The 13,708-nt window shown below is 55.4% G+C and overlaps 4 protein-coding genes across 4 annotated transcripts; 3 read left to right on the top strand and 1 right to left on the bottom strand.

Annotated features, from left to right (window-relative positions):
• Nucleotides 1-645: 645 nt before the first annotated feature.
• SODALDRAFT_220862 (hypothetical protein) lies at nucleotides 646-3,808 on the top strand. Its single transcript, XM_028607338.1, has 2 exons — nucleotides 646-802; nucleotides 1,132-3,808. Exons 1-2 carry the CDS (start codon nucleotides 797-799, stop codon nucleotides 3,724-3,726), a joined length of 2,601 nt encoding a protein of 866 aa, XP_028464316.1. The 5' UTR covers nucleotides 646-796; the 3' UTR covers nucleotides 3,727-3,808.
• A 2,041-nt stretch (nucleotides 3,809-5,849) lies between these two features.
• On the top strand, nucleotides 5,850-7,977 carry SODALDRAFT_282329 (hypothetical protein; the record flags this gene model as incomplete). The annotated part of the gene is made up of 3 exons (XM_028608335.1): nucleotides 5,850-5,958; nucleotides 6,030-6,141; nucleotides 6,234-7,977. 3 exons carry the CDS (start codon nucleotides 5,850-5,852, stop codon nucleotides 7,975-7,977), a joined length of 1,965 nt encoding a protein of 654 aa, XP_028464317.1.
• Nucleotides 7,978-8,549: 572 nt separating this feature from the next.
• Nucleotides 8,550-10,093, bottom strand: SODALDRAFT_345846 (ubiquinone/menaquinone biosynthesis methyltransferase). Its single transcript, XM_028613224.1, has 2 exons — nucleotides 9,601-10,093; nucleotides 8,550-9,517 (listed from the first exon to the last, which is right to left on the bottom strand). Exons 1-2 carry the CDS (start codon nucleotides 9,939-9,941, stop codon nucleotides 8,854-8,856), a joined length of 1,005 nt encoding a protein of 334 aa, XP_028464318.1. The 5' UTR covers nucleotides 9,942-10,093; the 3' UTR covers nucleotides 8,550-8,853.
• A 1,269-nt stretch (nucleotides 10,094-11,362) lies between these two features.
• SODALDRAFT_345847 (dehydrogenase E1 component) lies at nucleotides 11,363-13,144 on the top strand (the record flags this gene model as incomplete). Its single annotated transcript, XM_028613225.1, has 3 exons — nucleotides 11,363-11,378; nucleotides 11,619-12,112; nucleotides 12,234-13,144. The coding sequence occupies 3 exons, from the start codon at nucleotides 11,363-11,365 to the stop codon at nucleotides 13,005-13,007; spliced, it is 1,284 nt and encodes a 427-aa protein (XP_028464319.1). The 3' UTR covers nucleotides 13,008-13,144.
• Between the last annotated feature and the right edge of the window lie 564 nt (nucleotides 13,145-13,708).

A 13,708-nucleotide genomic window follows, 5' to 3' on the forward strand; every position in this document is an offset into this window, starting at 1 on the left:
ACTGGGGCGCAGGTCACGCTTGTATCGCAGAATTGCCCACCGTCTCTTCCTGTTCTTGGCACCTCCCAGTCCAAGATCCACACCACCCACCCCCCCGATCATTCAACGACTCTGTTTGGTTCGAAGGTCCAACTGTTCACAGTTCATTAGCAGACTGGTGCCTTGCAACTATTTTGCGCCGTTGTGTGGTTCCGAATCTTCTTTACCTTTACTCGTTGCCAACGGACGCTACGACATCTCTATCGGCGAAGAAAGGCGATCGATCCCCTTCTTTCTCTCCCGCCTTCTCCGTCGCCCCGTACATTTTACTCTCCACGGTCTGCAGGTTTCACGCCCTCGCTCTCTCGCCCCCCTTAGCCCCTTCGGCCCTTGTCTCGAGCGGGCTTCTCTCGTCTTCGTCTTGACGAGCCCTCCTTGGAGGCTGTTACGAACCCCTTTTCAACGGCATCAACTGTCCGAGTACCCTCCTGAACTTCCCTGGCGACCGGACTGACCGATCGACCACCACCTCTTCCGCCAGGCCTTATATCAACTACCGCGCTTCCTCTTTCCATTGCCTCGACCTCGATAAAAGCCGGCCCCCGATCGATGTGCCTCATATCCAACGTCGTGTCGCCTTAGTATCTGACCGTTCAACCGCGTCCATGCCTTCTTTGTGTCCGTAACCTATTTCCTCTACACCTGCCCCGACCGCCGACCGCCGACCGACAGACGACTCCGCCCGCTTTGGAGCGTTAAACAGGGGCTTTTGTGGCTTTTTCCAGCCTCTCTCGAGAGCGCTTGCCTCTCTATATAGATGATGGTGCGTTCCATTTTTTTTTTGAATTTTTTTTTCCAGAAAAAGAAAACAAGAGAAGAAGAGACTTATCGTCTTGGCTTTCTTTCCTTCCCGTTTTTCATCTTGTTTTCTGTACTGCGTTCTCAGCGCCGAGGGCAGTCCCACCCAACACCTTCATCTTCCCTGCAATTGCACATGCTTCATTATTTCATTCGGGCCCGGGGGAGGGGCAGAGGATCGGCATTGTAGCCACTTTTCTTCCCATCTGAGAACTGCTTGGCTCATATCTTCCGAGAAGACAAGGCTCCGTTATTTTGTTGCTGCCGAGACTGACCTTCATATTTTCCTCCTAGACCTCGTCCCAGCCGCGAGGTGATGTTGGTGGCAGCTTTGCCAGCCGACGCGGTCATGGTAGCCAACTCTCCATCTCCGATCCGAGCCATCATGTCACCGAGGCTATCGGCACTCTCTACGGCGACGAAGACGATTATTCCAACGATCAACGCCCTCTGAGCTTCATGCCCAATAGCCAACCCGAGCAGATGCATAGACACAACCCCGCTGATTCTCCCAACAATGAAGATCCCCGAGACTCGCGCCGGGCGTTGCTGCGGTCAAATTCCGATCAGTCAGGCATCCCTTCGACAACCAATGGAGGAGGTAGCAGTCCTCAGTTGAAAAAGGCCCATACCATGCCCGTCGGGGCCCCCGGCCATCGAGGTGGTGGCTTATTCGAGAATGGTACCATGTCGCCCGTTTCCCCCGCATTCTCCCTCCGAGATGTCCAAGCCGATTCGTCCCAGTTCGCCATTACCAACATCGAACATCCCAACGACATTGCCCAAGAGTTGAGTAACCTGCAGGCGCTCCGTAGGATGTCCATGGACGTGGGAAACAATTCAGATCCTGATCTGTTGCCGTTTTCCGGATTGTCTCTGACGGCTATCCCCTCCATTGCGCCTTCGGGCGGTGACGACGAGGCTGATCCGTCGAGGCTACTCTGGGTGCCCGCGGCCGTTCATCCAGAGCTAGCGCCTACCGAATTCAAAAACTTCCTCGAAAACCGCGTCAAGACGATAAGGAGAAGGTCCGGCACCGGCGATTCTCTCCTTTCTCCAGATGGCCTCGACCGCAGCAACTCGGGCGGTTTGAAAAGGAAAAAGAGCATGCTCTCCAGGCAGATCGACAATACGGGTGGTCGGGCTGCAGACAGCTACATAGACGGTGCGGAGAGGTTGGATAGCAAGCGGTCTAGCGAAAACTCAATGGGAGAGCTAAGCTTAGAGGAGCTTGTGAAGGACCCCACAAGGGCGGTACAAAGGCTTGCTCGGGAAACAAAACAGTCACCATCCACAGGGTCAGGAAGTAGCGCAGATGATGCGCCCATTCTGCCCATGGCCCCGGGGATGGGACTTCGCCGGTCGACTCGCACCACCTACAGGAAAGGTGGCAGCATGCGCTCCGGCGAACGCCTCTCTCTGGGCAAACGGGTCTCTGCTGCGCGGCGCAGCCAGACCGGCTCCGAATCGCCAGAGACCGCACCTCCGCCCGGCGACGCTCCGCCAGGCCATAAACTTGGTAGGGTACAGTCTGAGCCCATCTCGGAGAACTTCTCGCGGCCGAATCGGTCAATGAGGCGGGCGCAACTGTTTGCGCATCCCGAATCTCACGCTTCCCTGACGGGTGGCGAAGATCTGAGTTTAGCGGACGTCAGCGATGCTACTTCAGCTACCGGTAGCGTTCAGGACGTGCTTACGACGCGGGCGTCCCCAGCGTCAGAGTCCAAGGGCCCGGTACCACAAAAGATGGATTCGCCTCTGCGAGAGGAGGAACCCAGCCAACCGACAGAAACAGACGAAATAACAAGACCGTACCCACAAAGGTCTTCGTCTTCCACAAAGACAAACCAGGACATGGCTCTGCGACATATGACTCCCGATGAGTTGTCTGTGCAGGCAAACAAACGACCTGCCGCCGTCCGGAGCCCTCACTCATCTTCTTCTGTACCCACGCTCCAGCAACAGCAGCAGCTAAGCCAGCAGCTCAACCATGCCGCCCCGCAACCGCAGTCTCTGAACGACATGGCGTCCCACCCGTCGCCCATTCCCGGTAGTGGCGCTACTAGCACCGATAGCCTCACCTTCATCCCCACTTTACCGCCAGAAGAACGGAAAATCGAAAAGAAATCCAAAAAGGACAAGGACGACGACAGCTCCAGCGTTTTCTCTTCGAAATCGTCCAGTGGCTGGTCCAAATGGCTCAAGGGCAGCGGCGAGGACAAGGAGAAGAAGCGGAAAGAGGACGAGAAGAAGAAGAGCAGCAAGAGCCTGGTAGAAAAGGCCCAGGATAATGTCCGCCTGGACGTCCTGCAAAACTCCATTGAGAGCGCCGTGAACAAGGGCCGCGAAAGCCTACACCTGGACCGCGAGAACGTCGACGCCAAACCGGCCGAGGAACGGAAAAGGGAGGGCAGTCGCAAATCGGACCCTTCGAAGAAGGAGAAGGAGGGGGGAGGTTTGTTTTCCAGCCTCTTCGGCGGTAGTAAGAGGAAGAGTGACAAGCAGACGGTGAGCAAGAAAGGGCACCAACCACGCGTGTCCGAAGAACGCCCGTACCGGCCCCTGCGACCCGACGTCGACTACCCGTGGACACGATTTCCTTTGCTGGAGGAGAGGGCCATATACCGGATGGCCCACATCAAGCTTGCGAATCCGCGTCGGTCGTTGGCGAGCCAGGTCCTGCTCAGCAACTTCATGTACAACTACTTGGCCATCGTTCAGGCCATGCACCCCCAAGCGCAGATTCCGCAGTCCCCGCAGCAGAGGCGCTTGGAGGAGGAACGTCGACGGAGGGAGCAGGAAGAACAGTATCTGGCTCAGCAGCAGATGCAGCAGGAAACCGATCAGGATGCTCTTGACGATTACAATTATGAGTACCATCGGGTATGAGGTCCACTTTTGAGATTTGCGCATTTCATTTTCCTCCCTTGGCTATCCGTCATTTTCCCTCCTTTCTTTTGTCTCTCTCTCTCTTTTTTCTTCTTTTTTCTGTTTTTTTGGCCTCCCCTGAGCACTAACCATTTGGCTCCCTTAGGATTCCAACCAGTACGGAGATGGTCACGGCCACGACGGAGACTATATGGACGAGACTCAAATGTACGAGTACGAGCATGGAGGTGGTAACGAACCAATGCATGGAGATTCCTACGCCAACCATGATGAATACGGTACTCATCATGGCAAGGTATATTACGACGAGCCCGGCCAGGGCCAGGGCCAGGGCCAACACGGTCAACATGGTCACCATAGCCACAACAGTCACGACCCATACCAAGCGGACGACGGAGATGACCAAGGGAGACGTCAGAATGGGCGAGACGACATGTGGTGACGGATTTTTTTTTCTTTTTTTTTTCTTTTTTTTTTCTTTTCACCACGTCTGACGACAAGAGCTGTATGCCAACGGTAGCCCATCTTTGTACATAACTCTGCCGCCTATCTCTCATCAGCCTGCCTACGGTTCGAAGATGCATAAGGATGGAGTTGGGCGGGTGCAGAGCGGCAGGACCAGAGCCACCTGTCGCTTTCCTTCGTCGCGCGCGCTCTTTTTGTTGTCCTGCTATTTTTCTCCCCTTCCGCAAATGAGTTGGCAGCGATGGAGACGGGAGTCGAGTTGGGCGTTGACCTGGGGTCCCGTGGTTGGGTCGGTTGATCCCATGCGATCATTTGCTCTCATCTTTTATGTTTCCGCTTTACGTTATGATTGGGGGTTTTTTTTTTTGTTTTTCCCCATTCACCCTCTCTTGTGGGTTCCAAAACTCTGAGGGACCTGGTCAGAGATAAATTTATGTATACAGCATAACGAAGCGAATTGCCTCTCAAGCCTCTGCAGAAGGCCATTGAAAGTGGAAAGAGCAAATGAAGGGATACGTGACTTGCTTATATAGCTGGAGCTAGCTGATTGAACTTGAAGAGTCACGGTACTTGATGTTGCCGGCCTTCTCTGGTGAAGTGCTAGGTCGGGCATATATTCAAACCAGCTAATAATGAAGAACTACCTGGATAGGTCGAGAGTACGATGAATCCGGTGATCGTGCGCTACAAACTTGTAAATTTAGGTACTTGGGCTTGTTCTTGTACCTTACCTTATTAAGGTAAGGTACCTATGGTATGTTGCAGCTGTCGCCAGCTCGTGCTATTCCAAGTGGGGGAAAAGCCTTAAGACCTTTAGTCAGCGAACAGAACGTCCTCCTATTGGCTGGAAGTATCGATCTGAAAGGTACCTCGATACGAACTTGACAGTACTGCCCCGTCAGGTGCGAGCCAGGACTGAGGGAAACAAGAGGGCTAGAGGTGATTAATAACAATCTGGAAGTAACACCCCAGGCGTCACCTCCAGCAAAATTAATCGACAGCCTGGCTAAGGAGAGCTCCTAACTTCTCGAAATACCTACACGTCGCAATCGGCAACATCGCAACCCCCCTCCCCAACCGCCCTTTGTTGTCACTCTCTTGATACCCACCTATCTCTTCTTTTAATTAATTCCTATTTCTTTTCGGCCGCCGCACCTATTCTCTCTCCCGAGCAAAGTAAACGTCGTGCTTGCTCCCTTCGAGAAGCAACCCGACCACCAAACCACCAAAAAACCTTCCAACCCTCCTGACGACGCCACCTGCGTGTATCATCCACCTTCCACCTTCCTGCCTTCCCACCATCCCACGATCGCCTCTCCTGAACCATCGCGGTCTTACCCACTTCTGAGTGAAGTAACGACCTGCCTTCCGGTCCCTGTCCCCCGGTCACCTACTCCTCCGCAACACGCGACTGTCTCGTATCTTGAATCGAAAAGATCGTGAGCATGGCTGCTGTATGTCTTCTTCTCTCCCCTGCCCTCCTCATCTTTCTCCTAAGATCGTCGCTCACCTTGCGGGCGATCTCTGGCGATCTTACTTTTCCCGGACATTGGAACAGCAGTCCCTTTGCCTCCATGATTACCCTATCGAAACCCGCGCAAATCAACGCTAACCACCTACGGTTCCCGCAGCCTCGCCCGTTCACCGGCCCTAATTACATGCCCAACGGCACTACCATCCCACCTGGGGCCGCTCCTCTACTCCCTAACCAAGGTCGAGTAGTTCAGACGGGTCCCATGAGGATCCTTTGTATAGCCGATGTTCGAGGTACGTATTGCCAACTTGTGTCCATCCTTAACTTTTGTCTCAACTTCAGGCTAACGTATAACTATCAACAGGAAACCTCAATTCCTTGAACGAGCTTGCCAAGTCTGCTCGCGCCGATCATATCATCCATACGGGCGATTTTGGTTTCTACGACGATACCTCCCTTGAACGGATTGCCGAGAAGTGAATATTGCCCCTCCCTTCTTTTTGGAGGCCAGCCCCGCCCACCGTTCCCTCTCCTGCGAGACAACGCGCTGACAATAGCCCTCCTCTAGGACCCTCAAGCATGTTGCTCAATACTCCCCCCTGATCTCCGAGCCCGTCAAGAAAGCGATCCAACAGGGCGGCCCGGGACCCGTCAAGAGCCGCTTTTCGCCCGCAGACCTGCCCCTCTCTGAGCTATCTCAGCTGCTGAGTGGCGACATCAAGCTCGACGTTCCCGTTTATACAGTTTGGGGCGCTTGCGAGGATGTGAGAGTGCTGGAGAAGTTCCGTTCGACCGAGTACAAGGTCCACAACTTGCACATCATCGACGAGGCCCGCTCCATGCTCCTCGAACTTGGCGGTGTCAAGCTTCGTCTTCTCGGCCTGGGCGGCGCTGTCGTCATGCACAAGCTGTTTGACAACGGCGAGGGCAGGACCACCATTGCCGGCGGCCAGGGAACCATGTGGACCACCCTCCTTCAGATGGGCGAGCTGATTGATACAGCTAACAGGGTTTATGATCCCACTGAAACCCGCATCTTCGTCACCCATGCCTCCCCCGCCCGCGAGGGTATCCTCAATCAGCTGTCCGTCACCCTCAAGGCCGATTTCTCCATCTCCGCCGGTCTACACTTCCGATACGGCAGCTCCTACAACGAGTTTAGCGTGAATCCTACGCTGGATCACTACCGAGGAAAGCTGGCCGCGTCCAAGGCGTCTTTCAACGACGTGTGGGAGACCGTGAAGGGTGAAGTCGAGCCGGCCATCGCCCAGAACGAGGCTCAACAAAACCTGCTTAAGAACGCTCTCCAGATCGTTGAGAAGATGCCGACTACGGCTGCCGGTGGTAATCCCTTCGGCGGCCCAGTCCAGGGACAGGCCCAGCTCGGCCAAGTCGACGAGAGTGCGTTCAAGAACATGTGGAACTTTAACCTGGCGGATGCCGCCTTTGGTTGGCTCGTCTTAGAGATCCAGGACGGCCGAATCGGGACAGAAATGCGCGCACAAGGGTTTAACTTTTCCCATCGGGGCGCCAAGCAGCAGCCTGGTTCTACTCCCGTTCCCGGTTCTTCTCAATCAGCTGCTGCGCCTCCCGCCCCTGCCCCTGGCTCCGGCGCTGCCCCTAGCCCTGGGTCCGCCCAGCCTGCCCAGCCTGCCGCTCCGTCCCCTGCCGGCCGCCAAACATCTTCCAAGGCCCCTCCAGCCCAACCCCAGTCAAGCACTCCTCAACCTGACACCGTCAAGGAGTCGGAAAAGGCCGTACCTGCCGCCGCTAACGGCTCGGCGAACGGCCCGGAGCCCGTCTCCTCTCCGGCCCCCAGCACAATTATCGGGCTCTTCGTGATGAACGTGTCTTCGGAAGACCAAACACGAGATCTATTCGACTCGGAGCACCGGGCCAAGATTCTGAAGATCGAGAAGTGGGGCAGCTCCAACAAAGTGGTGCAGTTCAGCAATGCCGAAGACCGCGACGCCGCTCTGGTTGCCCTTCCCGACGACCTCAAGACCAGAGCACACGAGGACCGCTCTCGTCCGCTAGTCAAGATCTTCGTGCCTCGCGAGAGCAAGTTCCAACCCCGTGGCGGCGCTGGTAACTGGGGTAGCAGCCGGGGCGGCAGCGGGTCGGCCAATACCGGCAGCGGCTACCGAAGCGCCGGAGGTGCTAGCGACTCCGAGAGTAACCGCCGTGGCCGCGGCGGTCGTGGCGGACGCGGTGGTGAACGCGGCCGCGGTGGACGAGGCCGAGGCGGTGGTCGCCAGGGAGACGGCGGTGCCTCCTCACCTGCGCCTGGGGCTTCTACCCCGGCCGAGTGAAAGAAGGACGACAAATGAGAGCCGAGGACCGTATGCTCAATTATATTGACACGTCCATCGCGCGTTGGAAGGGTCCATAAAAAAACGAGTGAGGTGGTCAGATAGAAGGAGCCGAGTGCGTTTCATTTTTTTATTTTTTTGCCGGCTTGAGGAACTGAGCCTAGTTGACTACTCCTCAAGAGCATGGGCGCTATGGCTATTCTCACACTATCCCCATACACCTACGTGCCGCAAGGTCTATCCTCTTGTTTTTTTTTTGTTTTCTTCCCCTTCCTCTCGCCTCACTTGATCTCCCGGGCCTGCTGTTTCCTGGGCAGTAGTGCTCCGAATGGGGTTTCGTTTCTGGCTCGAGAGGGATGCGAAGGATGGGAAAAGGAGGAGCTTTTGAGGGGACGAGTCCGGAATTAACTGTTACCAATTTCTTGTACGCCAATTTTACAAAACTTAATGAGATGGCTTTGGGAAGTTCGGCGGGAGAGGAGTTCCCTGGGCAGTCCGCGCTTTTATCGGGGTTTGGGCCAGAGATTCAGATGCAATAGCTACGTCCATTATTTACATCGCAATTTGCTTCCCTTGTTCTTTTTTCCCCCTATCTCTTCCCCTGACGGAACCTACTCAAGTTTGGGGTTTCTCTCCATGTGCAATGGTTACGGGGATCGAGTAAGATAGTCCGGCAGTGGTGGTAATTCATGTTACGGGATGCGGATTATGTTGGTGTTAATGCCGTTAAGGTCGTCTCACATCAGAATCTGGGCTTTATTTCCATCTTAATTTCCATGATCTACTATACAGTTCCAGTGTTCTTGTGTCTCTTTTCCGGTCCGTCCGCCGTGTATGTCTCGAAGTTTGGTTGGCATTGCTGAATGAAATTCTGGATCAAGCGAGCGGCTTGACGCCCTTGTGGATGGCAGCCACACCGCCGGTCAAGTCCTCGTAACCGTCGCCGGAAACCTCGAAGCCGGCCTCGAGTATCATGTCGCGGAACTGCTCCTGGGAGGGGAAGCGCTCGATGCTCTCGACGAGGTACTGGTAGCTGTCGCGGTCGCCGGCGACGAGCTGGCCGATGAGGGGGATGGCGCCGAAGCTCCAGCGCTTGTAGACGTAGTTGAAGAGCGGGTGCTTGTCGGCCTTGCTGAACTCGAGGCAGGCGAAGACGCCGCCGGGCTTGAGGACGCGGTGGGCCTCGCGGAGGGCGGCGAGCGGGTTGGTGAAGTTGCGGATGCCGAAGACGACGGTGTAGAGGTCGAGGGAGTTGTCCTGGACCTGTGGCGGCAGGCGCTCGGCGTTGGCCTCGAGGAAGGAGAGGCAGGCCTGGTGCGAGGCGGGGAGGGCGAGGGAGCGGTCGCGGCCGACGGAGAGCATGGAGGAGTTGATGTCGGAGACGGTGACGTGGAGTTTCGGGTTCGGGCTCGCGGCGTGGGCGGCGGAGACGAGGCGGAAGGCGATGTCGCCCGTGCCGCCGGCTACGTCGAGGATGCGCTGGGGTTGCCCTGGGTTGGAGGTCGAGAGGCCTGGTGCGAGGGAGGCGACGAAATGATCTCTGGGGGAGAGGTGGGGTTAGCAGGCAGGTTGAGAGAGAACAAGAAAATGTCCAAGGTTTAAGAAGAAAAAAGGGGAACGAACTTCCAGACTCGATGCCAGCCGAAGGACATGAGGTCGTTCATGCGGTCGTACGACTCGGCTACGCTGTGGAAAACACCGGCGACACGGTTTTCTTTTTCGGATTCCAAGACCGTCTCGTAGCCAAAGTGTGTTGTCTTGTTGCCTGCGGCGCCCGCAGAAGAGGCGCGATCAGATGGTGAGGGAGCATTGGCGTCGTGCAGACAGGGGACACTTCCGGAGAAGCACCGAGACAAAGAGGGCGACGGGAAAGACGGAGATGGAGACTGTGACTGAAGCTGGAAGACGGGACGTGAGAGGGCCCTAAGGCCCCTGGCTGAGCCTAAGGCTCGAGGAGCAGCCATTGCGATCGGAACGGCTGCTTGTTGCGGTTGGGGGTGTTGATTGCTGGGAAAGATGTCAGCGAATGCGTCTCGATTCCCAAGTCGCGGATCGGCCAAGATTGGAAGCGTATTCTTTCGGTGGAGCTCGCTCAATGGGATTTGGCGGGGCGGCATTTGGCGGCAGAAGCAATTGGTACCGCCGCAAAGACAGGGATGACAGATGAGTTTGATCCGACCGATCTGTGGCTGGTGAAACAAGCCAAAATGTACCTTGAAGTAGATTGGTGCGTTCCACTCGCTACCTTAGCGTAAGGTAGTTGAGCCACACAGGTACCTACCTTGTTTGACTTGGGTCGTTCGTCCATGCCTCCGGGAAGTACCTCGACAAACTTGCAGGAGAATCACTTACTTTTAGACAGCCGTATCGGCCGTCTCGGACTCGCGGCTCTTATCCCGGCCCGATTCGCGGCCTCGACCGCGGATATACTCCCGAGCGCTTGCCATAAGAAGCACAAACCGGTCGACTTGTTTCATGGCACACAAGGCCAGCATCAAGACGAAGAAGAGCACGGTGATGACCACGATGGCTACTTTGGAGCCGGGGGTCAAGTCGTTGCTCATCTCGTCTGTTCGTCTGTTGTTGTTGAGTCTTAAAGTCGGAGCGGTTTGAATTAAGTTGCTCTGTTTCACTGACTGGGGACAAGGCGTAGAGTCGGGAAAGAACTGTTCGTTCCGGATGCAGGCGAAGGGGTTGGTGTGATGGAGGTGATGGTGGGAGCAGCAGGAGTAGGCGATGAAGAGATGAGTAGAGCGAAGCAGTTTTGCTTTGAGGAATTCTACATCCACGAGTGTGAAATATCTGCACGGGATCAAAAGTTCCGTCACTTCATCGCTGCGGCGCCCGGCTATTAATCTGTTCGTTTACATTGCGTGATTGTTTACTCTGGGGGTAGGGGAGTGCTTATGAGAGAGCGAGTCTGCACTGCCATCATGGTTACGATATCCCGGGGTTCATAAAAGATAACACCTTGCTATGTAAACCTGCCCACCCGATATAATAAGATTTACTCTCCTGCCTAATAATAAAGATGATGTATGCCTTCTATGGACTATATTAGAGAGAAAGAGACCGGAGATTAAGGACTTTCACCCCTATAATTATCATAACTGTTAGCATAAGCAAAAAAAGAAGGAGAAAAAAAAAAGACATCCCCACGATGATAAAGACAACGAGACAGCTTATATGAGCACTTGTATATGGTCAACACTAGTAATATGCTGGGTAAATACAACCTCATATCTACAAATACACCGACGTCCTTGAGGTTCACCGTCTCCCGTGCCCCTCGCCAGGGGTTCCCCGGGGATCCACAAATTCCAACGATAAGCTGATAGCGACACCGCCAAGCCCGCCCACGCTCTTCGCTTTCTGTCGGCTCAACATGACGTCGCTTTCTAGTTCCAGCCCATTGAACTCCTCCCTGTTCCAAAGGATTTCATAGAATTCCCCCTTCTCCCTCTTTCTGTTAATCAATGTCGTGTCGTCGTCTCCGTGTTCCAATTCTCTTTCCCAACATCCACCCTCAATTGTCATGAAGTTAGGTGCTCTCAGGCCAGCGCATTTGCGCCGAGTCCGTCTTCCGAGGACCTCAACGTCGTTGGCGAGTCCTCTCCTCAGTCTCCCATCCCACGCCCGAGCATCGAGCAGGCTCTCGCAAGAGCCCAATGCAAATCATGTGTCCTTCCCGGGCGCTGTGAAAAGCGCCTTCACCCATAAGCTCAAGTACGAAACATCAGAGGACTACCCCGCTCTTCCGACCTACCGTGTTGTCGACCAGCAAGGCGTGGTAGTAGACGAGTCGTTCGAGCCTGACCTGACCGACGCGGAGGTGGTCAAGCTGTACAAGGACATGGTCTTCATCTCCATTCTCGACCTTATCATGTTTGATGCCCAGCGCCAGGGCCGTCTCAGTTTCTACATGGTGTCAGCTGGAGAGGAGGCGCTGAGTGTTGGGTCAGCTAGCGTGCTGGCCCCGGAGGACGTCATCTTTTGTCAGTACCGCGAACAGGGGGTTTTTAAACAGCGCGGTTTTACAACAGCCGACTTTGTGAACCAACTGTTCGCCAACCGCAAGGACCCCGGAAAGGGACGAAACATGCCAGTGCACTACGGCAGCAAGGAACTTAATATTGTAAGATGATGTTCACCCCACCCTTCCCTAGGCGATGGCTCGTCACGGCACACCTATGGGTTTCTTTCTTTCTAGTTTCACACTGGACGGTATTTATCGACTGACGGGAACCCTCGAACAGCACACGATATCCTCTCCGCTGGCGACTCAGTTACCGCAGGCCTCGGGAGCGGCGTACGCTCTCAAAATGCAGCGACTGAATGATGCCAGCCTGCCGCCGCGCGTGGTGGCGGCCTACTTCGGCGAGGGGGCGGCCAGCGAGGGCGACTTCCACGCAGCACTGAACATGGCGGCGACACGATCATGCCCCGTGATTTTCATCTGCCGCAACAACGGCTACGCCATCTCCACGCCGACACTGGACCAGTACCGAGGCGACGGCATTGCGAGCCGCGGCATCGGGTACGGGATCGACACGGTGCGGGTGGACGGCAACGACTTCTGGGCGGTGCGCGAGGCCACCAAGCGGGCGCGGGCCATGGCGCTGGAGAACGGCGGGCGGCCGGTGCTGATCGAGGCCATGACGTACCGGGTGAGCCACCACAGCACGTCGGACGACTCGTTCGCCTACCGGGCCCGCGTGGAGGTGGAGGACTGGAAGAGGCGGGACAACCCCATCACGCGGCTGCGGAAGTGGATGGAAGTCCGGGGCATCTGGGACGATGCCAAGGAGAAGACCTGCCGCGAGGAGACGCGGGCTGAGATCCTCCGGGCTTTCCGGGAGGCCGAGGCCGAGAAAAAGCCCCCCATCCGGGCCATGTTCGAGGATGTCTACGAGGAGCTGACGCCGGACTTGAGGAACCAGATGACGCAGCTGAGGGAACACTTGGAAAAATACCCTAACGAATACGACTGGTCCGAATACGAGGACGGAAAGGATAGCTTAAAACCGTAGAGGTCTCAAAAGAAGTGGTTTTCTCACAACGAGGGAGTGAGAGGGCCGCCACAGGCCCACAGGCCCATGCATGATATCATATCGGATGCCCTACTTTCCGAGTCGAACTTGAATGATACAATACATGTAATAAGAAGCAGACAATGATGATCAGAACCCATCAAAGCCGAAAGACTGTTTTGTCGAAAGGATGCTCCGAGCCTCTTGTCCCTGCTTGCTGACCCCTTTCTGCCAGAAAGGACGGCCAGCCGAAGACGGGACAGAGAGGTGTCGGCATTCGAAAGGAACATTAACGAAACCGGACCCACCAAGTCCACCCACAGTGCATGGTACAGTAAGCAGCTCCTGCATCTTGGTACGCGTGGCTCGGGAGCGGTACCTACGAAGTACCGACCTAGGCGTCGACTACGATATGATTTCGTAAGAGGAGACAACTATGTTTTACTACTCCGTAAGACACAATTCATGGAAGAAATGAGCAGACTGTGAGACATGATATCTACGTCAAGGAAGGTATGAGGATTATACGAGTAGTACACTCCGTAGGTAAAGGTACTTCCTCCAGAGTCGCGTAAAGGTACCTTAGTGGTTAGCAACCGTGGACGAAGTGACGAACCCACAGTCTGGACCGCCGGCAAGTGGAGAGGGCTGGGTCGATAAGCGTAGGTACAACGTACAGTGCAACGGATGCACGCGGGTTG

This window comes from Sodiomyces alkalinus (genome assembly GCF_003711515.1).
Source record: "Sodiomyces alkalinus F11 unplaced genomic scaffold SODALscaffold_9, whole genome shotgun sequence".
NCBI lineage: Eukaryota > Fungi > Ascomycota > Sordariomycetes > Glomerellales > Plectosphaerellaceae > Sodiomyces > Sodiomyces alkalinus.

Coding starts and splice junctions, on each gene's coding strand:
- SODALDRAFT_345846 (XM_028613224.1), bottom strand. CDS start 9,941: ATGGCTGCTCCTCGAGCCTTAGGCTCAGCCAGGGGCCTTAGGGCCCTC. Junction 9,518..9,600: donor GGCTGGCATCGAGTCTGGAA/GTTCGTTCCCCT, acceptor CCTCTCCCCCAG/AGATCATTTCGTCGCCTCCC.